Source organism: Phalacrocorax carbo, chromosome 18 (genome assembly GCF_963921805.1).
Source record: "Phalacrocorax carbo chromosome 18, bPhaCar2.1, whole genome shotgun sequence".
NCBI lineage: Eukaryota > Metazoa > Chordata > Aves > Suliformes > Phalacrocoracidae > Phalacrocorax > Phalacrocorax carbo.
In genome coordinates, this window is record NC_087530.1 from 7,359,170 (window position 1) to 7,385,392 (window position 26,223).

Here is a 26,223-nt window from a genome sequence, read left to right on the forward strand (position 1 = left end):
TGGGTTCAGCACGGTGGTCCCACTCAGCAGCCCTTCCCCAAGCCCTGCTCTTCCGTGGGGGGGCTGGGGACTCCCCACGTTAAAAGGGAGGTGTTTAAATGACACCCATGGGAGAGGGGATCACCTTGAGGAACAGCATAAAAGTTTATTGTATGTAAGAACCAAACCCGTGAGATCTGTACACATATTTACAGAACAAAAGCATTGAGCCTATTTACAGGAACCATCCTTCACAAGTCTGTACATCGAGAAGTGATGGTGCAAACGTTTGCAAGCGGGATCCAGCAGCCGTGGGCAAGACAGGTGGAAAAGAAACGAAACCAAAGGGCAAGGTGAGGGGCACTGTGTAGCCATGGACCTCAGCAGGGCTGGGTGGTGGACACTGGTGCCTACTGTCCCCATCCGTCGGGGCAGTGGTGCGGATCCCCTGGCCTGTCATGCACCGAGGCGGTGGATGGTGATGGGAGGTGGCTGCTTTTCCTCTTCTTCATCTCAAAACTGCTGATCGGTGTCCCAGTGCCTGTCTGGGCCATCTCTGCTCCTCCTGGTGCCAGGTGCCTGGCCCCATCCCTTGCCCTGCAGCCACCGGGGGTGGCAGGCTGGGAGCTGGGGACTCTCCCCCTGCCTGGGGGTTACAGCTCGCTGAAGCGCACCGCTGGCTCCAGCTTGTGGGACAGGGCAGTGAGGACCTTGTCGAACTTCTCATAGCGCTCGGCCTGGCTGCTCTCGGCCCCACGGCTACCCCAGAGCAGCCGCAGCTGGAACTCGGTGCTGAAGACCTCCAGCAGCTCCGCTCTGCCCTGGAAACCTGCAGAAAGGGAGAGTCAGTCCCACGGGGATGGGATTGGGACCCTGCTCCTGTGGGATGCTCTGTCCAGTGCTGGGCTGGAATTGACCCAGCTGCACACTGGGAATGTGGTAGAGGGAAAGGGGCTCTGCTGTCCCCATCGCTTACCCTGCAGCTTCACCTCGGCATTGGTGTGGTAGAGCCCGCCATGGTGGGCCACCATCCGCGCTGCCTCCAGGTGGGCCATGACCACCTCCACGCCATTGTCAGTGGTGTCCCAGGGCTCGGGGCTGTCCGTGAGAGCCTCATCCCGCTCCAGGAGAGTCACAAGGGGCATGATGTGGGGAAAGGTGGTGTTGGTCAGCGGTGGCCCTTCTGCAGAGAGAGGCACCCTGAGGACCCCATACGGCCCCAGGCCCCTGCATTCCCCTCCCCACCTGCCCTGGCCCCACAGAGCGCTTGTGTGGCCACACAGCCCCACAAAGCCGGGCTGCCATCACGCTCCAGGGAGAGGCCTTAAGGCTCAGCTGTAGCACAGCAGTGGCTGTGGCTCTGCAATCGCTGTGCCCAGGGCCATTGCCATGTTCAACACCAGCTCCTCCCAGCCAGGCTTTCTGGTTGTGAGAGGAATGCTGCTGTCCCTGCTCAGGCTGTGTCTGCGTTTCCTAGGGCTGTGATGGGGAGCAGGTTTGCAGAGCCCAGAGTGCTGGGTGTTGCAGAGACATGCCTTTTCATCTTCTCCAGCTGGCTGCCCTGTCCCCTTGGCTTGGCACGCACCACCATGTGAGCACAAGGGTTTGGCTCGGCCGAGTTGTGTTTGTGCCCAGCTGCTGGTTTTATTTAGTTATGAAATGCTTCCTTGGGAAGGAAGGGGCAGCTGAGGCCAAACAGGCCCTTCTGGGTGATGGGGTGGTTCAGCAGCTGGAGGGGAAGCGTCTGGCACTGGCTGGGAGGGGTCAGAGCTCTCAAACGTGTCCCCCTCCAGCAAGGTCATACCCAGATGAAGCAGGAAGGAGCAGGCAGGTAAGAGAAAAGGAGTTGCTCCCGTTACCTTTCCCTTCATTCAGGCTTTTCAGGAACGGCTTGAGCTTCTTCTCATAGAGGATTGCACCCTCTGTGTGCCGCTGCCGCAGCACCATCCAGGTCTGCTCCAGCCGGGCGATCTGAAAGTAGATGGGGCAGATGGGGGGTGCTGGGGGCAATGCAGCCTCTGGGCACAGAGCTCCGGGCTTGCAGGGTGTTCCTAGGAGGGCACAGTCTGGTCCCAGAGCCATGACCCCAGCCTTGCATACAGTAGTGCCTGCTGCTCCCCAAAACAGCCTCCTCCACCAGTGCCCATGCCAGAGACGGCACATCCCTGGCACCAAGGCTGGGTTCAAGATTTCTCTCCCCTCCCTGTGCCTCAGGACAGCAGCTTACCCGCGTCACAGCAGCCTTGAAGATGAAACGCAGGGAGGGGGCAGCCATTCCACCTCCTTTGTGCGAGCAGGAAGCAAGACTTCCCAGCTGGGCTCAATTTAAAATTGAATTTTAATCTCCTTTCATCTTCCAAAGGGAGCAGTGTGGCCGGGAGACACTGCTGCCATGGCCTTGAGACTGATTTGTATTGTACCGGAGGGCAGATTCATTTCCTCCCAGGAACACAGCCCAACACAAAACAAAAAGCCCAGAAAGCCCAGCCACCAAGATACCGGTGGGACTGTGCTGTCTGCTCCACGGAGGGGACTGCTCTTTCCTTTCCCTGCTTACATCCCAGCGGATGTGGCCCCACACTTCTCCCTGGGCATTTTCCCCCTTCTCCCCCCCAATGGGTGCAGGAGCCTGCAGGACACCAGGAGAGGGATGTGTTTTGGGTGAGGGGGCTGAGCCCAGGCCATGAGGACAAAGGGAGTGTCCCTGTACCTGTGTCATTTCCAGGGCATTCATCACTGCTGCAAAACTGAACATGTTCCCCATGGTGCTCTTCAGCTCAGCAGCCAGCTGGATGGTTTTGTGGAGCAAGGCCGCCCGCTCCTCCGTGCTGCCCGTGCAGCCCAGGATGTCTACGGCGATCATTATGGACATGGTGTGAAACCTGCCGTGGGGCGAGACACAGAGCAGGGTCAGCGTGGGGTGGCTGGGGATGCCCCTGGGGCTTGGCTGGGGCTCCTCCACCCTGGGAAGTGCAGCAGACCCCTCCCCGTGCCAAGCTTGGGACACCCCCAGGGGAGGCAGGCTGTGCCGTGTGGGGGAGCCCGGTGGGCTCGCCTCTGCCATGCTGTGCCGTACCGTTCCAGCAGGTCGAGGCGGAGCTGGTGGCCGTGGGGCAGAGTGAGGAGCTCCATGCCAGAGCTCACCCCCATGAGCCTCTGCATCTCCACCGTCACACCCAATATCCGGGCAACCTGGTAAGAAAGGTGAGAGCTGATTAGACCTTTGCTAATTGAGGAGAGGCTGAAGCGTCCTCGGGCAGCCTCTTGCCCCAGCTCAGCCTCTGCCTGCCCTGGCTGATCCAGCACAGCAGAGCCCAGCAGGGATGCTCCAATGCTTGGGGGTGCCCTGATGCTCAGGGATGCTCTGATCCCCTACCAACCCAGAGCGATCAGAGGGCAGCGATGCCCGGCCCTGGCCGTACCAGACAGTCCACGTTGGTGATGTGTTTGGCCAGCGTCTTCACATCCACTTCTGCCAGCAGCTCTTTGACCTTCTTGAGCACGGCCATCTCTAGTGGTTTGTTCTCCTGGGGGATAAGCAGGGACTGGAAGGCTGCAGGGTTGAAGGAGGAGGTTGTCTCTATGGTGGGGGGCACAAAGGCCATGAAGTCCATCTCTCCTTTCAGCCTCTGCCCTGCCTCTGCTTCCCCAGAGCCGTTCTCCACAGTCCCTCTTTGTCCTTCCTCCACTTTTAGCCTCTCCATGTAGCTCTTTGCTGGCAGCTGTTTGTTGTCATGAGCTGGCCGGTCTCTGCTGACTGGTGAGGTAGGGTGAAGCTGGCAGTAATGCCCCGTGTCCGGGTCGCTGTAGCTGTTTACGGAGGGAGAGGGGGAGGTGCGGGTATACCCATGGCAGGGAGTTGAGTGGGTGCTGTGGGCAGGGTCTGGCAAGGGTTTGCTGTTGTTCCCTGGGCACAGCTGGGGCTCGCTGGACCTTCTTATGACCGGAGAGGCGGGGGCAATCCCAGTCGCTTGGCAGGCATGTGGCTTTAGCCGTGTAACTGTAGGAAGCAGGAAAGACCCTGTTATCAGAGTCCAGAGATATGCACATGCATAGGGACCATGGATGCAGCAGCCTGGGGACATGGAGCTCAGGGAAAGCCCTGCTGCCCAAATGGACTCAGCTGGTCCCAGGACAGCTGCATGATGATGTGGCTGAGGACTGGCTGAGGTCCCATTGTCAGGTCAAGCCCTCCGTCTGGACAGTTTTCATTGCCATGCAAAGAGCTGGATGGGGTTTCACTAGCAGGGAGTGACACAGGGGTTTGTCTTTCCAGCCAGGTCCATCCCCCTCCCCAGGTCCCTGCATCATACCCATGCCAAGCCCAGCCTGACCCACATCCCCACGGCCCCCCGTGGGATGGGGGGTGATGCCTACCCGTACTGTAGGCGGGTGACGCTGGGTTCTCGGAGATGGGGGACATCGGGGAGTGCAGGTCTTGGATCTGGTCCACGCTGACAGCACAGTTGCGAATGATGTCTCTGTGGTGGGGCAGGGACACGCTGGGGAGGGGGCAGATGGGGCAGGTTAGTCCCTGCAAACAGGGCCTGGGCAAGAGCAGAGGGGCTGGGAGAAGAGTTTGCTGCCCCACCACCTCCCCTTGGGTCATCACCTCTTTCCACAACTACCCATAACAGGCTCAGCTGGAGCAATGTGCAGGCAGTCCCTGCGGGCAGCTGGGAGCAGAAGGGGTCAGTACCTATATAAAGCAGGACAGCCCAGCCTCTGGGAAGCTTGGTTCTGACGAGGAGAGGGATGCCAAGGTACTGCTTTGGGGTGAGGGATGGGATGACTCCAGGCTTTCCAGGGTGCTGTGGGGAAGTTGGTTTGGCAAAAAAGTGAGGGTGGGTAATTTTCTAAGGTTGTGCTGCGAGGTGGTATCTGATACTGGATGTATTACTCTATTTCCACCCGACAGCTGTGTCAGGATGGCTAGATTAGTTGTTGCTCTAACCCAAACCTTAGGAGAGCTGGAAAGAGCCTGGAAGCTGCACTCTGAGCCCAGCAGGTGCCTGATGGAGGCAGTGAGGGGGCCTGGGTCAGTGAGGTGCAGTGCATGTGCTCAAGGAGCTGCATAGCAAGCAAGGAGATCTTGGGCTGGTGGGGCAGCAGTTGTGACTTGATGCAAACACTCTGCAATGGTGTTGCAAGAGATGCTGTGTCTGGTGTGGGCTGAGTGTGGGGAGGATTGCAGGGAGGCATGGCAGGTAATTTGCTGCTCTCCCTGCCATGGGTGAGGGCTGGACTGTCACAATGTGTTCAGTCTTGAGCACTGTGCCTCTGTGTTGGGAGGAGGATGGGAGAGCAGCAGCAGTGATAAGGGGTTAGGGGAAAATGTGAGCAGTGAGGAAATACTGACGGATCTGGGCTCTTCTTCTGGAAACATGTATGGTCTCCTGGAAGTCTGAGTGTTTTCCTTTTCCCTGCCATAACAGCTGGTTGCCTGCTTTCTGCTGGTGCATTCTCATCCTGCCCTTGGGCTGAGAATGTTGGGGCGGTGATAAAGCTGCTTGGCTCAACAACAGGCTGTGTCCTGCTGGGGAGGCAGGAGTAGATGGGTCCCTCCTCGGCTGCTGCATGTGAGGATGTATGTGTGGTTCTGGGCAGCCTGGGGCTGCCAAAAGCAAGCTGTGCAAAGGAAACCTTCTCCACCCCCAGAGAAGCCCATCTGCTCCAAGGTTAATGTGAGCAGATCAGCCATGCAGATACTGTGATCTGGAGGCTGTGCAGATCCCCATCAGCACAGTTCCATTGGTCTCCTGCCCATCAGGCTTTCAGCTCTGCTTGGTAACTCCTTGCACATGCTCCAGGTGAACAGAAAGGGCTCTAAAACTAAAAGGGCCCTTCAAATACAAATCAACAAATACCCTCTTGGTGGCTGGGACTGGCTCTCCCCTTGCATCTGCTTGGGAAATCTCAGCTCCCTGGCTCTGACAAGCCCTGACATGCTGGTAATCCTGGACTGGGTGATTGTAAAACACTCTCTAGCTTCTGACCTGCAATGCTAGAGTCAGGTCTGTTCACTGGGTGTCTGCTGCAGTAGCTCAGGGTAGCTAGCAGCCAGCCTGGGAGAAAACCCCAGTTTGAGCTGCATACTGATTCCTCTCCCCCATACCTTTGCTGATCCTGAGCGGGGACAGTTTCCATCCCTAAACCTCTGCCCTGCACCCAGGGAGCAGGGACCAAGTGTGGCCCTGCCTCTTTCCCAGTCTGGTCCTCTGCCCAGCTGAGGTGTGATGAGACTTCCTGCTCACCTGGTCGGGCACCCCTCAGCCCTGGTGATCTTGTCTGCCGTCAGGCCGTCCGTCATAGTGATACTCCTCCTCTTGATGTGCCCCCCTTTCTGGGTAGCGGGGCTGTGGGGTCCCCCATGCTTGCCATTGGCCAGCCCATAGCTGGCTTCCAGGTAGCGAAGGGGGAAGGTGCGGTTGATGGGGCAGTAGACGATGGCTCCGCTCTGCTCAGAGATGGCCTTGCGGTTGCCCACATAGAAGCGGACAAGGGCAGGTACATTGTCAAAGCTCTCCTGCTCAAAGAGGTACTGGACACGGGTATGGCCGTCGCTGGACTTGACTGTCACCTTGTTGATCTTGAAGTGGAGGGGCTCATTGCGCCAGCGGCATGTCAGCACGTAGTCACCCAGGCTGGTGAGCGAGTCACGGATGAGGAAGTCACCGTTCCTCTGCACAAGGCTCTCTGACACCTGGCAGGGGACAGGGCAGTGGCTCAGGCACACCGTGTTGGATGGACCAGGAGGCATGGGTGGATGCTCCACTGGTGTGTTATTTGGGGCACGGACTTTTTCCCCTTGCCCCTGGCTCTGAGCTGCAGGAGGGCATTTCCCATGGCAAAACCAGGCAGCTCAGAGCTAATGAAACCCTTGACCAGAGGCTTCCCAGGAGGACAGGCTGGTGGTTCTGTGTGGCCTCAGGGTGCTCTCCCCAAGCACCCAAGCAAAGGGTGCCCAGAGCCACCCACCTTCCCCTCCTCACCTCCCGGGGGATGCGGCCATGGTACCAAGCATGGCTGCGCAGATCAGTGCTGCTCAGCTTCAGTTCCTCTTCCAGCTCCTTGTGAAGCTTCTCTGGTGATGAGTCCAGGATGTATTTCTCCTTGGAGAACTGTACAGGGGAAAAGAGAGCATCAGCTGGTGCAGCAGTGCAGGGCCTGGGGAGGGAAGGGCTGACCTTGGGGTGGGCTAGCAGGGTCCCTGTGTGAGGACTGCAGGATCCTCCATGGCACAGACACCAAAGATGCCAGCTGCCAGGAGTAGACCTGTCCCCAGGGGACAGGTAACTCAGAGCTGTGTTTGAAGATCGCCACTTGTGGCAAAGGACGCAGGTAACGTGCCTGTTGACAGTCAGGTCCTGCCACCAGGAGCACTTGGTGCTCGTTGGGAGCATGTCCTCACCATGCCTGATCACCCTGTCCCTGCCATGCTGTGCCTCTGCCCTAGCTCAGAGCTGAGTGTGGTTGGGCAAGAGAAAACCTGCCCCAGCTCCCTCTCAAACACCTCCAGGGCTGACCAATCACAAGAACTCTTCCAGGAGGAAACCTGCATTATTCCTTCTCCTTGAAACATCCACCACAATCCCTCCTCCAAAGGGTTAACTTGCTGTGTTTAGCCTGATGGTGGCATGAATAGCAATGGCAAATGTAAAGGGAACCTGCTGCAAAATTAGCTTTTTACCAGCACTGGTGCACCTGAGCCTGGAGGATGTAATTTCCCCCCTCCCTTCCCTCTGAGAGATAAGGGATGGCGTCATGTCTCCTGTCAGCTGGAGGCAGCCACAGCCACACTCCCTGCCTGCTGCTTCGCCAGCATTCCCAGAGGGCAGCCGAGGATGCCGAGCTGCCCGCATGGTGGGGCCGGTGCTTGTCTGGGGAGGCGAGTGCAGGCTTGGGGTTCCTGTGTGCTCCTCTCACAAAGCTGGGTCCCCCAGACAGTGCAGCGGCTTTGAGATGAGTCCCACTGTGGTGCCAGTGCTAGTGCCTTGGCAGTGCCACGTGGTGGAGCAGGGCCTGGGAGCCAGGACTCCTGGGTTCCCCCCACATCCCAGATATGTGCTGCCCTGCAAGAAGGATGTGTGTGTCACTGGCATGAACCAAGGAGCTTGGATGGGGCTACTGGGATGTCCTGTTCCACCGCTCCCATGAGCAAGAGTGGCTTGGTGGCGTGGCTCCACCTCTGGTGGCAGTGCCAGTGTGAGGAGGCACTGTAAGCTGTCCCAGCTCCTTGGCACTTGTTAAGGCAGGATGCTGCAGGTGTCTCAGAGGACAGGCAGGGGCTTGAAACGCTGCTGACACCACTCTGGCACTGCTGGAGGAGCAGGCTGGCACTCATGGCTGGCCTTGCACAGCCCTGGGGGCTGCAGCCCCACGCCAGTGAGCTGGGGACCTGCCTTGGAGCCGATCCCTTTGCCCAGCACTTCACCCTCTGCACCCCATATCAATTCCTTCTGCTCCTCTTGCAGTTGTGAGCAGGGAAAAAACATAGAGCACTGCACTCCTACCTACTGTTCTCTGGTCCCCCCCTTCCCCAGGGGAGATGTGCCATCCCCATGGTAGCTGCATTAATCAGCCAAGCCAGGCAGCAATGCTGTCCTGGGGACACTGCTCCAGCCTGGGGAGGGGGAAGGAGGCTGTGAAGGGCCTGTGTGATGGACCGTGCTCTCCAGGGCTTACCCTCACCAGCCTGGACCTGCCCCTGTTCCTCCCTTCCCAACTCCTATTGAGTGGAAGCAGCCTGCGAAAACAGCATGGACTGAACTCAGATTTGCTCATCTGACTGCGTTTACCCTCCCCATGAGAGGGTCCTGTTCACTGGAGCCATGGGGACCTGAACCAGAAGACACATGGGTTGTCCCCTCCTGACCAAGGGTCATGGGGAGCCAAGCACTCACTGCTGCTCTGGGGCCCTTGTGGAGAGAAAGCAACCCGGCACCACTGAACCCTATTAAAAATAAATGGTAGCTGGCAAATGCTGCTGGAGTCCAGCTGCCTCCGGGGGGCTGAGGCCGAGCAGATGCTGTTTCCATGACAACCCATCCGCTGCCACCGAGCAGACCTGGCTCGGCTGAGTGGCAGTGGGGACTCTTGGCTGTGGCACCCTCCCTGCAGCACGGCTCACCCCAAACTCCAGGGCAGGGAGGGACCCCCGCATCCTCTCCTGTCTGTAGGCTAAAGCCATCAGAGCTGAGCCAGAAGCAATTTGGGGCTGGTGCTCCCCCCGCCACCCCTGGAGCAGGGATTAGTGCCTGTTCTGCTCAGCATTGTACATCTGGGTTTTCCCCCAAATCCTCCCCATGCAAATGCACAGGATAACAAACACAAACCCAGCTGAGCAGTGCCTGGCATCTCCAAGCCTGGATTTGGGCAGCAGCCGGCTGGCATCCATGCCAGGAGCCAGGTGCTAAGCTAGCAGGAGAGAACAGGAGGTTTGGGAGAGGCGAAGGAGGTTTTGCAACTTGCAGATGGGGGAGGGAGGCCAGTTGTGAACAGAGGGTGCTATAAGCCACCTTCTCCAGCCATGTGGAGGGCACTGTCTCTTTGGCTCCTCAGCTGGGCAATGAGATCCCATCTGATTTGCATGGCCACCAAAAAGCCACTGCTTGGAATGACTGTGTCTGCGACATCCAGGGAGACTGCAGGAGACTGATCATGGGGAGGCTTTTCCTTGGCGTGATGCGACTCTGGGGACTGGTTCTCGTTGTCTCTCACTCTTCCAACATGTACTATTTGCTGCTCAAATACCCGGCTGCTCCCCTCTCTTTGCAGGAGCTGGGCTCGCCCCGAGCCCTTGGTGTGAAAGACCCACATGCTGTGGAGAGACGTGCTTCCTCCAGCCCCCGAGCACCGATCAACTTTCCTCTACTCCACTCTGTAGTGTGTCTCAGAGGAGGCCAGCTCACAGGCTGCCAGCTGGCCAGGCGCCGAGGCATGGGCGCTGGGGAGGCACGGCATGGCAAGGCAGTGCAGGCCAGCCGAGCGCTGTCAGGAGCGTGTAAGCGGATGTCTGAGCGCCGCGCTGAAAAGGGCACTGCTTGGCACTCTCAGCTGTGCCAAGAGGACATCAAAAGATGTACGGCCCAACATGAGGTCTTGCATACTAGTGGGTTTCATGTGGGGAAAAGCCTTAACTTCCATTAGCACCTAGCTTGAGTGCGTGATGCTGGCCTCCTGCATTGAGAGCCCCAAGGCCTCTTCCAGCTGAGCAGGAAGAAATGGGGATTAGAGCAGTTCTCCAAACCAGCCGCACCAGACAAACCAGCTCAGGAGCTGCCAGAGACAATGCCAAGCTCTGCTTGAGGAATCCCAATCAGCAGCCAAGCTGGCTTGGCTGGAGAAAGGAGAGCTCCTCTGTCATGTTCAGTGCCCTGATGGGCTGTTGCACAGTCCCGGGGCTGGAGAATCCTCTGGTGCTGCTGTGCAACAGGGGCAGCCCCACGAGAAGGAAGTTCCCCAGGCTCTCTATCCCTGCCCACTGCCCTGACTCTCCCTGCTGCTTTCTTGGGGCAGGAAGCACCTCCAGTCCCAGCTGAAGGGCAAGAGCTGTGGGGATGGAGGGTGCTGACAGCTGTGGTATGTGTAAAACAGTGGCTGTCGCTCTGCCTGGTGTAAGGAGAGCTTCAAAAGCAGGCATTTGGCTTTCTCTCCTTGCAAAGGTAATCTTATGAAACAGCAGTGATTTGCAGTCTGCTTTCCTGCTCTCCCCTCCCAGATCTGGAGGAGTTGCAGCTGAGGATGAAGTCAGCTTGGAGAGCAAGGTGTACTCACACCCCACCCCACTCCTCTGCCGATAACATCTGACTAACCTCAGGGCACCCAGCGCATCTGCTTTCCCTCCTGCTCTTGTGCTGCCTGCCCTGGGCTGGGACCCTTGCTAGGGAAATCTCAGCATCTTCTGGAGTTTTCCACCCCTGCTCTGGCTGCTGGAGCAGCTTTTGGGCCTGGGAAGCAGAACTGGGAGGAAATGGAGTAACAAGGCGTTTGGAGCAGGTGTATGGGGAAAGCCCTAGAACTGTGTAAGGAGTCTTCTCTGCTTCCTCTGTACCTGGCAATGGGCTACTTCACTGAAGTATTTCAGAGCTAATATCCTTGCCGAGACAGCCAGCATCATGGCAAACCCAAGAGCTCGTCTGCGTGCCTGCCCGGTGCAGGACTGCTATGCTCACCAGTCCAGCTGCCAGGATCCACCTGAGAACGGTTAGCCCATCCTGTGAGACCACAATGAGAAAATCCCACCACAAACAACCCTCAATCTGTTACGGGTTTGCTCTTAGTCTGCATGCCCTGCATTGAGCCAGTCTATCCTACTGATCTTGATATCCATATGAAAAATAAATAATTTGTTCCTCTGTCCTGCCTCACAATGGCTCTGGGCATCTTCATGGCCTCTGAGAAGGCACCAGCCCATCTGTCCACCCCATGGGTGACTGAAGACATCTCTTGGGTATGCCACATCTCCATTAGTCCCCACTGAAGGCAGACCTTGACTCAAGATCCCTGCCCTGGCATTCAAAGCCCTTTGTAGGACTGGCCCTGGCTACCCGCAGGGTCTCCTCTCCCCTTGTCTGTGCTCCTTTGTGGCAGCTCTGGAGCCATTATGTCTGGCTGGCAGGGGTGGGGTGCAGCTGGGGTTGATGGCCAGGTACATCTGGGTGCTGTAAGGTGGGACAAGTGCCCCAGGTCTCATGGTGTGGTGGCAGAACGCACTGCTACTGCTGCCCTGGGGGAGTGGGTCTCCAGTGCAGTGATGGGGTGTGTGTATACACACATTTCCATCCATCTATATATTACTTATCTCACTCCAAGACGGCAGCAGCGGCTGCTGCTGCATCCCTTTTCGGGGCTGCTATTGGCCAGAAATGATGTCAGTGCTTCCCAGGCTGGGTGCACTGCCATTGGCGGTGAACAGGGATGCGGCTGTCAGCTGGAAGCGCTCCAGTCATTCATGGGGACTTCAGTGTGTGTTTGCTGGGCACACTTGGACACAAATAGATGATGAAAGATCTGGCAGAGCCAGGTGAGCACTTGGGGCACCACTTTTAACTCTTTCTGGGGTTGGGATGGAGCGCCCTCCATCCCCTCTCTCATCCCTGTGTGAAAGCCAGACACCCACCTGTCTCTCCCTTGTTCTGGCAGCAGCTCCCTGAAAGCACCTCATCACCCCCTGCAACATGCAGCCCAAGGGCTGCTTTGCTAAGGCATGTCCCCCTGTGCTGCTCAGTGGCCTTTGGACAACCGGGAAAAGCTCTTCTGCTTTTCCCTTTTCACCCCCACCAGCAATCAAAATCCCTGGCTTTGCACTGAGATCAGCCACAATCGTGACAAGACTTGAAATGCTGCTTCTGGGCTCTGTCTTACCCAGCATAATCTCTAAAGCTCAGCACCTACCTCACTCAGCAGGAGTATTGAATAAGACTGCCAGCTCTCTTGGCTGCTGTCTCCCTTCTAACTTGCAGTATGCTACAGCTCTTCCTTCAAACCAGAGCCTGCTTGGCTCTTGAAATCTTAAACACCTTTGCTCTCTAACTCAGAAAATGGAACCAATTCCTAGCACTGTGCCTCTCCTGTGCAAGTGCCAGAATCCAAAAATAGGACACCTAGACTTGTGCCCAGACAGTGGCGGTGCTGGAAGCACCACAGAACAGGTGACAGATGGATCCCAGCTTTCTTCCAGTCACCAGTCAGACCTGTGCAGTGCAGCAAACACATGGAGACCCAGGCCAGGGAGCTGTGCCTTCATGTGGGCTCGGTCTCCCCTCTGTACTCAGAGATGCTCGCAGCACGTGTCATCTTTGGGGGATGATAAATGCTCCCCTATGTGAGGTCTGCTGCAGGTAAGGGCTCCCTTCAGAGACTTGCGCTGCCTGTCAAAAGCGCTGGTCTGGGGGGATCCACCGGCTTTGGCTCTGTGACCCTGGCTGCGGAGGGAGCTGAGCTGTACCCCGCGAACTGGTGCTTGGCTCATCTCACACCTGCTACCTCCCTGACAAACGCAGGCAGGCACGCTGCCCGCACCCAGCCTTGCTAGCTCTGTGCTGAGGGCAGCGGGGCTCCCCGGCGGGACCCCGAGGAGGCCGCCCCCTCATACCCACTCCCACCTGCAGCCCAGGGAGACGCGGAGCTGCCTCACGGCGGGTGCGGGGCCGGCCAATGCCCCCGGCGCTGCCTCTGCCGCTCCCGCTGTACCCCCTCCGCCGCCTTCCACACGCGTGCGGCGCTCGGAGCCGCTGCTCAGCGGCACCCGCGGGGTCTCCGCGCCGAGCGCGGGGCAGCCAGGCCGGCCCCGTGTCCTCCCGCCGCCCCCGCTCACCTGGACCTGCATGAAGGAGCCGCGGTAGAAGCAGCAGGCGGCGGCCGACAGGGCGCTCCACAGGCTGCACCGCTCCGTCATGGCGCGGCGCGCCCGGCCGGGGCTACCCGGCCCCGGCCCCGGCCCGGCCCGGGCTGCACCGCCGCTGCCGCCGCCGGGCTTCAATTTCAGCCGCTTCCCCGATTACCTCATCCCTTGTCGGCAGCGGGGGGCGGCACCGGCGCGGCAGCTCCGCCCCGGCCCGCCCCGCGGGGCCGCCCGCACCCGCCCGCCCAGCCTCCGCGGGCCCCGGGGGAACCGGCACCCCCGGCCCTCCCGCGTCGTGAAGGCAACCGGCACCCCTGAGGGGAACCAGCTCCTCTGAGAGGACCCGGCACCGCTGAGGGGAACCGGCACCCCAACTGCCTGCACCCTGAAGGGCACCCCTGAGGGGAACCGGCACCCCAGCTGCCTGCACCCTGAAGGGACCCGGCACCCCTGAGGGGAACCGGCATCCCAGCTGCCTGCACCCTGAAGGGACCCGGCACCCCTGAGGGGAACCGGCACCCCAGCTGCCTGCACCCTGAAGGGACCCGGCACCCCTGAGGGGATCAGGCACCCCTGAGGGGAACCGGCACCCCAGCTGCCTGCACCCTGAAGGGACCCGGCACCCCTGAGGGGAGCTGGCACCCCAACTGCCTGCACCCTGAAGGGACCTGGCACCCCTGAGGGGAACCAGCACCCCAGCTGCCTGCACCCTGAAGGGACCTGGCATCCCTGAGGGGAACCAGCACCCCAGCTGCCTGCACCCTGAAGGGACCCGGCACCCCTGAGGGGAACCGGCACCCCAGCTGCCTGCACCCTGAAGGGACCCGGCACCCCTGAGGGGATCAGGCACCCCTGAGGGGAACCGGCACCCCAACTGCCTGCACCCTGAAGGGACCTGGCATCACTGAGGGGACCTGGAACCCCTGAAGGGAACCAGCATCCCAGCTGCTTGCACCCTGAGGGGACCCAGCACCCCAAAAAGGAACCGGCACCCTTACGGTCTGTGCCCTGAGGGGAACTGGTTCCTCTGGGGGCACCCAGCTCCTCAGAGGGGAACCGGCAGCCCTGAGAGGAACCAGCACCTCTTATCTCCCCATCCCAAATCCACCTTCTCTCCCCAGTGACGCACACAGGTCAGGGACAGCCTCATCCCCTTCTGCCCACCCTGTCTTCCTTCACGCACACCCTGGTGATGCCTCTCTGGGGGAAGACACTAGTGCCTGCCTCACACAGTGGGGAGCTGGCTGCCTGCTTCCCACGTAGGCCATCTCTGAGTTCTGTTTAATTAAGGCTCCGCTTCGGTTTAATTAAGGCCACGGTTTCATGTATGGGATGCGCGAGTCAGCGCTGATGACTCAAAGCATTGCTCCAGCCCTGACTCTTGAAAAAAAAACCCCAAATCCCTGCCTGGATCCACTGCTGATGCCCTGCCCTGCACATGGGGATGAGCGGGGTCTCCCCCAGCACCCGACATTGAGCTCTGCACCTGCTTGCCCGCACCCAGCTGATCTCCCTCCAGGTCTGTCCTGCACCAGCATGGCCTGGATTTGGCCGTGCTTTGCTAATGGGGGGATTTACACTCCCATCCACAAAGCATGTCCTGGCCCGAAGACCCCCATGTCTTCCCGTGTGCCCCTGCCCAAGGGGATGCTGTGAGCTGGGAAAGATATTCTTGCTGCCACCCACCGCAGAACCCTGCAGCCTCCCCGCTAATTAATTCAAACAAGCCCCTGGCGTCCCCAGGCAGAGAGGCAGCAGCCAGGGCTGATGAGATACAGGTCCCCCGAGCGGCTCCTCCGCACAGAACAAAGAGCTCGGAGGCGCTTGCCAGGCCTGCGCTCTGCCCCTGGTTTTGCCGGGGAGAGAGGAGACAGGAAAGCAGCATGGGTTTGTAGAAGGACAGGGCTGAGGTGCAGGAGGAAGGGAGGGAGCACGCACCCTGCAGGCAGCAAACGCTGCATGGCAGGTGCTCATGGATCCCATGGGTGCCTGCAGCCCCGCTGGGATGGGTAGGGTGCGTGGGCTCTCTTCCTCTCCTCTTGCACGGGGCTGAGGGACAGACCAGATGGCAGCGTGCAGGGAAACACTGCTCCAAAAGGATCCGACAGTGAATCATCCTTCTGCCAAGGCTTCTCCCCCGTGACGAGCTCTGTGGTTTCCCTCTGAGGGTCTCACTGAGGGAGTGTGTGGGATTCTCATGGGGCACTTCAGGGTGATGCCCCCCTACTGTGCCTGTGCTGCCCCTCCGCAGGGGGAAGCTGAAATGTCCGACTGAGTTCTCACTGGGATGCACAACAGCTTTGATGGCTGCTGCTCTCCCAAAGTGTAACAACATTCTGCAGCTCCTTCACCTGCGTGAGGACCAAAGCTAGGCTGGCTGGGATGTTAGCAAATGGAGCCGGGCATGCAGATTTCCCAGGCAGCTTGGAAACACCAACCCTTAGGCTATTATTAAAGCACGTTAATTACCAAGTGCTTATTGATCCTGGCTTTCCAACCCTCCCTAGCTCCTGGTTGCACCTCTAATCACGGCAGGCTTGGTGATGGGAGAGCTGGCCCCGCCTGGTTTGTGGCTGAAGCTCAAGGGCTGACGTTCGGCAGTTCCTTGGTGCATATCTGGACAGACCTGTCTGTGAGCCTTTGCTCATGAGGGCTTTGCAGCACATCCTCTCCCTCCTCCTGACTCTCTACTGTCTCTTTTCTTCCTGTCTTTCCTCTGCTCACCCCTGCAGCGGTGTTTCCTCTCTACCCATTTCCCTCCCAGCTGCAAAGCAAGGGCCTATTCCAGTGGCAGGTCCCAGCCCCATTTCCCCTTCTCCCAAGGGATCCCAGGCACAGCAGTCAGCAGCCAACTCCCCACACCGACTCCCGTAGGTCCTGGGGCTGAAAGCTGCTGGGTGCTGAGCACCCTGCAGCTGCATGGGCTCCCAGACAGGCACAGTGCCTGCAATCAGCCGGAGTGCCCCTAACATCCCGGTCACTCACACTCCAGATAATTACTTATTTGACTAAAATAGCTGCTGTCACTGCAGCCATCAGTTGCTTCCGTGACCAAAGGGAAGTGGCGTATAAATCACAGCCCATCGGCTGTGTCTGGACAGCACAGGGACAGGTCAGAAATAAAGGCTAGATAGCTCAGGTCTGGGATCTGCCTGGAGAGTAGGGAATTCTCCTGGCTCACCAAAAAGAACTCAGTCCCATAGGCAAAGCCATATCCATTGTTCCACACCCACGTTGCTTCAGTCTATTAACTCACAAGCCATAAAATGCACCCGTCTCTGGGTGCACACACTGACAGTACAAGGGAAAACACCCCAAACCATCCACCACCACCTTGCCATCACAGGACTTGCCTCTGTGAGCAGATGATTTCCTGCGCATCCTGAGGTGCCCCATGCCAGGGCTCTACCCTGCAAAGTCCAGCTGGAGCCTTGACACTCCCATCAGAGCCTCACTGCTCTGGCACATGTCCCACTTCTAGCCTGTGAGCTCCCCCTCTGCCATTCCCACATGGCTAAAGGAAGAGGAGATGAGGGACATCCCACCTGGAGGATTGCTCTGCTGTAGGTCAAAAAGACACATCCAACCCCCCTACCCAGAGGCTGCCAGTTGCCAGGCCCGGTATGTGGCATCCTCATTAGCCCCAAGGCTGGACCTGGCAGGGGGTGACCCCCATTAGGAGGAGCAGACAAGCTCAGGGTCCAGCCAGCTCTCTCGTGAGCCTGCTGGTTGGTGCCACCATGGGGGGTTCCCACGTTTCCATGCCTGGCTACAGCCACCATCGAGAGCCCCAAGTCCCAAAGATCTTCATCTTTGGGACTCTGTACTAATGACATCACCCAAACTGGGCACCTCAAGTCACTTCTCACCAACCACATTGCATGGCACCAACCACCCAGGCAGGTTTTCAGTGCTCCATCCCCAAACCACACAGCATCCCTGTCACCGTTCCTCTGTGCCTGCCTGGCTCCCATTGTGCCAGCAGCCTCCTGCAAAAGAGCCTGCTCTCCTCCAGAGCCAGGCACCTCGCTAATGAATATCTGGCCGTACATGAAGAGTCCTCAGGAATGTTAATAATTTGCTGGAGGATAAGTAAGAGATTTGGAGAGATTTACCCCGAGTTTCATGTGACAGCCACGAAAGTGGCTCAAACCCTTCCATTTCTTTACATGGGGGTGGAGGGAGGAGGCTGCCCCTGCGTTTGTGGCATTGGCAAGTGATGGAAAGCACAAAATGCAGGCAGCTCCTGTGGGAGCAGCACTGGGGGGACCATGTAGGGTTTGTGTCTCCTCTGCCTCCCCTGGCCTTGCCATTTCTGGCAGGGAACTTCTTCCAGGGCCAAAGAGAGAGCCTGGAGGAGGTGGTGGGACAGCGGGTGCAGCACTGAGCACCACACTGGCATAGGACCTGGCCAGCCCTGGGGCCACCATCCCCTTTCCACTGCTGACACCCAGCCAGGGCAGCCTGCGATTGCACTCAGCGTCTTACCTTCACGTATTCGCTGCCAGACTCCAGGCCATCGTGGGGGCTAGAAGGAAGGGGAAAAATAAAAATACATAAGCAAAAGGCAGTAAGTCATGACAGTCAGGTCAAAGGCAGTGGTGGGCCAGCCAGGGGGAGTGGGGATCTGTGCCCCTTGCCTTGCCATGGGGCTGAGAGCATGGCCAGTTTTGGGAGAGGTTCCCAGGGCCCCAGTACTGTTCCTGCCTGCTCCGTGCCCACTCTCAGTGCAGGGCTTAGCCTCCCTAATGCGATCAGGGAAGAATGTGGCCTTTTTAGAGGATTTCTCCCCATATCGGCTTGGGACCGTGTTAGCTGAGCCAGGGAGACCTAGCAGCCAGGCTGGAGTCCCTGCAGGTCATGGTGCTGGGGGGTGCATGCCAAGGTTGGGGGGCCTGTGCCCAGCTCCCCAGCAGAGCTACGCTTTCAGTAGGCATCTGCTGGGAATGCCACCCAGGCAAGCATTTCTGAGTGTTTCTCTATGGCCTTGTGCAACCCTGCAGAAATCAAACTCCCACTGAAGCCAGGGGTGAACTGCAGCGTCCTGGCTGAGACTGCAAGGTTTGCCATCCCAGCACACAGGCAATAAAACCTCCCATTCTCCTTGGTGACCTGTTCACTCTTAGCCCTACCGACAACCAACCCAACAACCCTGCAATGCAGCTGAGCTGGCAGCTTCTTTGCCATCATTTCATGAGGGACACAGATGGCCGCTACTCTTTCCTGAGCATGTAGCAATGCTGCTACTGCTTTTTGTGCTCTTGAAGGTCAAGGTATGTGTCTATACGGATGAGTCCAAGGCGGACAACAGAGGGTTCAAAGGGAGAGAGGCTGTAACAGCCTGAGCTGGGATGTACTACCCTGAGTTCTCACCTTTCAGAATAAAATACAAGAATTCAGACTTCTTTAACCAGAACCCAGTACCTGTTGCCTCCCCAGTGCCAAGTTTCAGCATGGACACCTCACTGCTTGCCGAGGTTGCCTGCCCAAGCATGGGGCGGCACCAAGGGCCCTGGGATGGCCGCTGCCAGCACAAGGGCAGGCAGCTGTAACTAAGAAATAACCAAATCCGAGCGCGTCACAGGCCCGGGACGTCTCTTCCCTGCCAGGAGCTGCCTTGCTCCACCTAGTGCCTACAGCCACGGCTGGATCCCCACCTCGTACTGGGAGCTGCTGGGGGCCCTGCACACAAACCCCTTCTGGGATCCGCACCAGTGACACCCCATGGGAACTAAATTCCTCCTCTATGGGCTCCCTCCAGGTTGGGAATGGCGCCTGGTGGCTCAGAAATCAGTTGCCCAAAGGGAAACAGGGGCGGCCGAGGCAATTGCTGCCAGACATTGCCCCACTGGGCAATCCCCATGGCATTACAGCAGGTCCTGCTGGGGTCAGCATGAGACCCTCAGGGCATCCAGCTCTGCAGCGGGCAACCCCCACTCCTCCAAGCCCACCCTGCTGAAATCGCATCCCCCACTGGCCAACTGAGAAGGGGGAAAGGCTGAAAATCAAGCCCACACTTTTTTTGGGTGAAAAAAATAGAGGAGCATTTGGGAAGGGGAACGGACACAGACTCCCCTGGGCAGCCATGGGCTGCCTGCCCGCCCCGGCGCTGCCGCTCCAGCCTGTTTGCCTTTCACACGGCCGCAGAGGACTGCCTGGTGGTGCGAGAGCCGTGAGAAAAACCGGCAGGAGGATGGGGGGCCTCTGGGCAGGAAATTGGGAGCATGGGAGCAGCTGGGAGATGCTGCGAGGGCCAGGGCAGGGGAGGCCCCCGTGCTGGGGAAGGGCAGCAGCTGGGGCCGGGGAGAGGCTGGGCACCGCAGCCCCCCTGGTTCTGCGCATTCCTGGAGGAAACAGCATTTTTGGGGGCAGCTGAGCGCCTGGGAGAAATTCCAGGGCTGCTTTTGGAGCATGGCCATGGCTGAGCTGCTGGGACCCGGCACTACAGCGGCAGCACTGGGGAGTGGGCTTTCAGCAGGGTGGCTGCTTCTTTTGGGCTCAAGAAGGCATCAGTGACTTGCAAATGTGCCAGGCTCTGGGCTGGATGCTGGGAATGGTCCAGGGTGATCGTGATGGGTCAAGCCCCAGTTTGAAGCCCAAGTTCTGCTCATCTTTGGACACGGGTGCAGCTGTGCCCCAGGGAAAACAAGTTTGGGTACCTTGTGCCTCAGTTTACCCCGCTGCAGAGCTGCCTCCTCCCAAGGTCTTGGCTGGCAGTGCTGCCAGAGGGGTCTGCCAGCAGCTGTGGGCAGCGCCCTGCCTGTGCCCTGATGGAAACAGCATTTCCCATGACTTGCGCACAGCCGCGCGTGGAGGGAAGTCAAGTCATGTCCGCTCTATGACCTGCCTGTGGGTCATCTCCCATTAGTCACTGTGTCCCCATCAGAGTCACAGTCACCACCTTGCTCCAAGCAGGCCCACTGGTTGGGCGCTGCTCCCTGTCCCAGAGCAGTGCAATTCCCCCCCTTGAGGGCCTGATCCTGCAGGCAGCATCCCTGAGAAAGTCCTCCCATGCATGAGCATCCTCAGCCCATCCTGCCTTGGGTCTGCCCTCACCAGGGATGTTCGGGGTGGGGGGGCAAGCAAAAATGAGGCCCAGGGCCATGCTTGTTCCCCTGCCCCCCCTCCCCATGCATCTTTCAGTCCCTCTGCATGAGTGCATCCTGTGCTGGGCAGCAGGCCTTGGCCTCTGCCATAACCTGGCAGAACGGACTGTCCCTGTCCCCAGGGATGTGCCTGCGCAGGAGGAAGGGCTGGGGCGCAGCACTATCCCGGTCCTGCTTCCGCTCATCCGCCCTACAGCAGGGCCCGGCCATGGGGATGGCTCTGGCAGATGGCTGCTCCCCGAGCCTGGGGCTGCGGCAGGGACTCTAAGTAGAGCACGGAGGGGCAGAAATGCCCCTGATGCCAAGTCCTGCTCTGGTCACTCTCATGCCTCAGTTTTCCTGGCAAACAGCATGGCTATGTTCATCATCAGGGCAGCTCCAGATGATACAAAAGAGCATTTGGCCCTCGATTTTTGGGGACCCAATTCCCCACTCCCCTGAGCCAAGATGCCTGGGTGACCCACACATGTTCCCCTGCTGCTTGGCTCCCAGCTGTGCTAGACTGGGACCTAAGTAATTTCTGGGGGACAGAGGGTCTGTGCAAGCGCTGTGCACTCTCCACGGGGACCTTCTGCCACTGCTGGGGCTCTGAGCTCACCGGAGGATGTGGCAGTGCTGCCAGCCTCCCAAGCCCCTGGCCCCCCGAGCCAGCCACAGCCCCCCAAGCCACTCTGCCCTGGCGCTGAGTCTGGCTGCGGTTTCAGCAGCCGCAGCTGATGTGCTCGCTCTTTCCATGAGCAAACACTGCCATGGGCCGGGGCCCTCGGTGGCCAAGCAGCAGCTCTGGCAGCATCTGCATCGAGGCTTTGTGCCCACCCCAAGCAAAGCCCCTTCCCAGCCTCTTCCTCCCCATCCCCTTCACTGTGCCGGGGTGCAAAGGGTGGCCAGCAGGCCAGGATGTCTTACCTGCCCTGTCCCAGGGTGGGAAACCTCCTGCCTACTGCTGTCATTGGCCCTGTGCAATTTGGCAAGCGTCTCTGCTCCGGGTTGGGGAGAAACTCTCCCAGGCGCTCTCCCGCCTTGCACTGAGCTTTGGGACTTTGGGGCGCGCAAGGCGGTGGCGGACCCTCCTCCTTCCCGTCCCAGCCCTCCTCCGGCCCTCCCTTCGCGGCCGGCAGGAATGTGTGGCCGGCACAACCCGGCTCCCACCGCCAGCACGAATTCCTCCTCCTCACCCAGCTCCTGGGGCCACCCGGACTGCTTGAATGCTCAGCGCCGGGGCGAGGAGCCCCCAGCCCCAGGGCAGCGCAGGGGCAACAGGGGTGTCAGGGGCCACCCGAGTGCGGAAAGAGGAGAGTCGGGCCAGGGAAGGGATGGTATGATGGGACCTTGTTTTGGGAGAAATTTGGAATTGGTGCCTCCACCCATACCCCTAGTCCCATGCACACTGCTGGGCTGGGGATGCATTTGGCCCCTCGTGCCCAGACGCCCAGGTGATGGGCAGGAGGTTAAAAATCCCTCCTGTTCATTCTGAAGTCAAAACCCTCCAAAAAATCCAACCCTTTGGGGGCTGAGCCCCCAGTTTGGCCCAGAGGATGGGTTTTGTACCTGGAGGGGGGCTTTTGTGCCTGGAGTGGGAGGTTTGTGCCCAGAGTGGGGGGTTTGTTGGCAGATGATGGAAATGGGGATGGGGTGGCTGGTTTCAGGGATTGCCCCTGTGCCTTGAGAGAGGCAGTGCTGCTCAGGGAGCGGGAGGAGGATGGAGGGGGTGGAAAAGAGGAGAGCGAGAGGTGGAGAGGGCTGGGACAGTAAAGGTCTGAGTTCTCCACAGCGCATCCCGGTGCTGGAACAGAGCTGATGGCAGGACAAAGGGACGCTGGGGCTGAGCGGGGCTGCGAGATGTTTCCACCCCATCCGGAAATGGGAGGGAGCAGAAATCCCACAGGAAACCTCGCTTCCATAGAGCTGCTGACCTGGCCATGCTATGGAGCACTCCGGCCGTGCTGTCCCACCAGCCAGGTGCATCCCGCTGGCACTGCGGGTGAGGGGGAGGCACTGCAGGGCCCCTGCTGTGTCCCAGCCCCCGCCCTTTGCCCTGGGGGGGGCAGAAAGGAGGGCCCAGCAGAAGGCAGAGCAAACCCAATGGGGCCGTACCTGTCCAGGGAGCTCTCGCTGGGATGTTCTTGCCCCTTTCCTGGCAGATCCCCATTGGCAGTCTCCACTCCTGCTGCTGTACCAGGGCTCAGGGTTTGGCTGGGGTTTGGGGCCGGGATGGAGCTCAGTGCCTCCGTCCTGGGGCAGGAGACATTCCCTCCAAGCTCCTGGTCTGTCCTGGCCATCGCTGCCCCTGGAGTGTCCATGGGCTGAGCCTTTTCCTCATCCTGCTCTGCTTGCCCAGTGGCTGAGGGTGAGTCCATGCCCAGGTCAGGGGTGCTGGACATGTTGGAGGCCTTGGGGTTGGGGAGCGGGGCTGTCCGGGGGATTTTGTCACTGAGGATTCCTTTCTCCCGGCAGCTCTGGCCACTCTTGGCTTTGTCCAGGCTCTTTCCTGCCTTGCCCAGGTTTAGCCTGGGCATGGTGCCCATGTGGCTGTACATGTCTGACGACCGGGCGTAGGGGCCGGGGCTCTTGGGCATGGTGTTGAGATCATCCTGGGTGCTGTTGAAGGGCTCCTCCAGGAAGCCATGGGGAGGAGTGAGACCTTGCCCCAGGCTCTCAGGAGAGCTGGGGGCCACAGACATGCGCCGGAGGGTGAAGGAGCGGGGGATGCTGCTCAGGCTCCCAAAGCCTTTGAACTTGAAAAACTCTGGCAAGGAGAGAGGAAAGATGGGTGTGGGGTTACTGTGGCATGGTGTGGTGGTGAGGTGTGGTGTGGTGGCTCCTGGCCCAGGATTGTGGTGGGCATGAGGCACTGCACCATGGTGCAGTCTGGCGTCAGCACTGTTACTCCACTCATCTCTGGCCCCAGCCTGGCATGCCTGGGGTGTACGTGATGCTGCTCAGGGCACCTCTGCTAGCACTCTGGGATGGAAGGAAACATCCCCTGGTGCCCTGGCAAATCTAGTGGCTGTGTTTCCCCACTGCAGTTGCAGGGGTAGAGAAAGAAACACACCCTGGTGAGCAGGCAATGACAGAAATTGTTTCAAATCTTTTCCTCTTGCCCTCCACCTCCCTGGTTCCCCTGGTGAACTCTGGGCAGGGCTGGTGGCTGTGCCCATCGCCGTAGCCTCAGGACATCCCTCTCCAGGACAAGAGCGCCACATCTCCCCAGAGGGTGAGGGTCCTGGCCACATGTGATGTGCCCATGTGTGCACATCCGTCACCAGCGTGGTGGAGCAAGAACTGACCGTTGGTGCGGCACCTGGCAGTGCTCATGCAGCAGCCCTGGCTGTGGGCAGGAGATAACCTCCCCACTTCCTTGGCTGAGTCCTCAGCCCCTAGCAGCCTCCTTGCAGCTCCCAGCTGCCACCTGCAAGGGCTGAGCGCAAAGCGTTTACTGGAGAAGTATTTATAACCCCAGAGGGCGGCTTTGTGTTCCACACCTCAGCCCCAGCTCAAATCTGCATGCCTCTGCAGTGCAACCCTAAGCCAGTGCCGGTGCCCGCATGAGGACGGCAGCATGCGGGGCAAAGTGGGTTATGGCCTTAGCTCTGCAGGGCAGTGTTTCACTGCCAGAATCCTGGTGCTCTGGGTGCCTCCGGGGGTTTTGCAATTTTTATGCCGAAGTGGGGCTCTGCAAAGCTTCTTCCCCTCCAGGCACTGCAAGTTTGCTGAGGCAGGAAGTGACACGCTGCAGCGGTGCTGGTCGAGAAACTGGGTGTCTGGGGGCCACTCAGCCATTAGACCCCCACCTCCTGCCATGGGCTCTACAGGGCTTCCCTGCAGCTGGCTGGGGCGAAGGGCCATGCAAGGGGCTGCAACAACCTAAAAGCCCTTCTGCATGGCAGAAACTTTGTGGCCTGGACAAGGTTATAGGCAAAACTGCTTTGGGTTATACATCCCCTCAGGATCCCAGCATCCTCTGCTGCTGGCCGGTGGGAAAGGCAATGTGGAGGACTTTCCCCATCTTCCTGCTCTCCACCAGAAAGGAAAATCCCAGCTGGGACGGGGCCATGGGTTTTGCCAGTGAAGGGGTCCCAGGAGAATGGAGGGACTGGTTCCCCTCTGGCGCCGGCATCGTGACAGGAATGCAGAGAGCAGCAGCAAAGGACGGCTCCCGCGCAGCCCAGCTCTGGGAAGTGGGGTGAAGGCTACTGCAGCTGCCTCCAGGGGCTCTGGGGGAAACTCGAGGTCTGTGAGAAACAGCAGAGCTCACTCCCGGTGGGTACCAAGTGCTTCCTCTGAGAGCAGGCAGTGGGAACCTGCTCCCAGGCTCCCACCCCTGCTCCTCCATGTCACCCCCATCCCTGTGCTGCAGGAGCACCCTGCAGTGGGGGGCCTGGCACCCCCAGCCCCTGGCACTGGCTGGCATCCCCAGCAATGCACCCTGAAGGAAGTGATTTGGGGAGTGAAGACCCCCAAAACCCCTTGTGCATCCTCCTGGGTTGCATCCCAGCACACAGTGCAGGGCTGGGCTGCAGCAGACTGTTCCCAGTCCCAGCACCCAGCTCCTAAGCCAATAGCACTGGGGCTCACCCCCAGCCGTGGAAATGGAAACCCCCAAAGCCGCTCACCCCAATGAGCTTCCTAACGAGACCAGAGCCCATCTCAGCTCCAAACAACCCCAGGCAGTAGCAACTCGGGGAGCATGTAAGCACACACTCACACTCACTCTCAGGCATCCCCCCTCCCCACCAGGCTGCCCAGGTGAGCACCCTATCACCCACCCGCCCAGTCCCACAGCCACTTACTAAACTTCTTGAAGCTTGCTCGTTTCTGGCCCTCAGCCATGACTGTGCCGGTTCGAGGCCGTGGGGACCAGGAGGGAAAAGTTTATAACCGTGAAGCCCTTCCCTGCCTGCTCCTCCCTTCCTGCCCCCGCCCCCCTGCAGTCACTCATAGCTCACTTGGTGTTTCCTCCCAATGCTGTCATCTGCTCCTGTCCCTGCTCCTGTCCCTGCCTGTGTCCCTGTGGTCCTCACAGTCCCCCTGTCTGCTCGCACCCACCTGGCCACCTCTGGGGCCCTGGTCTGGGGATGCCTGGCAGATATGCAACCCCAAAAAACCCTGTGTGCCAGCCTGAGAGGAAGGTGCCAGCCCTATGGAGGAAGGTGCCAGCCCTGCACCCAAGGGTCCACTATGCACATTTGTGGCTCAGCCCCTGCCCTCATTGGGCCCCATGGGGTGATAGCCAACTGTCATCACTACCAGTGGGAGTCCCCTATCACCAGCTGTTCTCTCACACTGGGGGACCTTGGGGTGCCCCGTAGGAGCATTTCCATGCAGGATGGAGTGGCCTGGGCCCAGCAGGGAACCACTAGCCCTGCTGTCCCCTGCTCCTGGGGAGCACCTGGTGGTTCCTGTGGCTGGGGCGCTGGCAGCCATCTCCACTCCCACTCTTGGACACCAGTTTCAAACAACCCCAAACCAGGCTGTTCTGCACCCAAATGTGGGCATTTCCAGGGGGATGGTGTCCCCAGTTGGGCACATTTCTGCCAGTGAGGCAGGAACTGGGGGTCCCACTGGCACCAGGCCCTGGTGTCCTCCTGCCCCGGCCATAGGGTCCCCTTGCCACCGCCCCCACTTCAGAGCCAGGGAGCAGAAGTGTCATTAAGTCTCTGATGCATTTAAGCACGCAGGAGACACGGTAACATGCTTTTGGGCCACCAGCAGCAGGGGCTGCTTGGTGCCCTGGGCACGGAGGGATGTGAGTGACAGTGGGGGGCACGGAGCTGCTTCCTTGAAGATGCTGGG

General features: G+C 59.4%; 1 protein-coding gene across 3 annotated transcripts; it reads right to left on the reverse strand.

The window, feature by feature from the left end:
- Positions 1-120: 120 nt before the first annotated feature.
- On the reverse strand, positions 121-25,342 carry SH2D3C (SH2 domain containing 3C). Of its 3 annotated transcripts, XM_064468599.1 has the most exons (12): positions 25,221-25,342; positions 22,525-23,176; positions 17,813-17,852; positions 6,972-7,100; positions 6,234-6,682; positions 4,357-4,481; positions 3,402-3,979; positions 3,056-3,171; positions 2,690-2,861; positions 1,839-1,950; positions 956-1,162; positions 121-808 (listed from the first exon to the last, which is right to left on the reverse strand). In XM_064468599.1, exons 1-12 carry the CDS (start codon positions 25,258-25,260, stop codon positions 633-635), a joined length of 2,796 nt encoding a protein of 931 aa, XP_064324669.1. In that variant the 5' UTR covers positions 25,261-25,342; the 3' UTR covers positions 121-632. The 3 variants fall into 3 exon arrangements, with proteins under 3 accessions (XP_064324669.1, XP_064324670.1, XP_064324671.1); XM_064468600.1 differs by lacking the exons at positions 22,525-23,176; positions 25,221-25,342 and adding an exon at positions 21,337-21,479; XM_064468601.1 differs by lacking the exons at positions 17,813-17,852; positions 22,525-23,176; positions 25,221-25,342 and adding an exon at positions 13,298-13,499.
- Between the last annotated feature and the right edge of the window lie 881 nt (positions 25,343-26,223).

Bases quoted from the DNA above. Each gene is read 5' to 3' on its own strand.
- SH2D3C (XM_064468599.1), bottom strand. From the start codon at position 25,260: ATGGCTGAGGGCCAGAAACGAGCAAGCTTCAAGAAGTTTA. The intron at 17,853-22,524 runs GTACGGCCCCAT...CCTTCCTTCTAG, and splicing joins AGCGAGAGCTCCCTGGACAG to CCCCCACGATGGCCTGGAGT. The intron at 4,482-6,233 runs GTGAGCAGGAAG...CCCCCTCCCCAG, and splicing joins GCTGAGGGGTGCCCGACCAG to CGTGTCCCTGCCCCACCACA.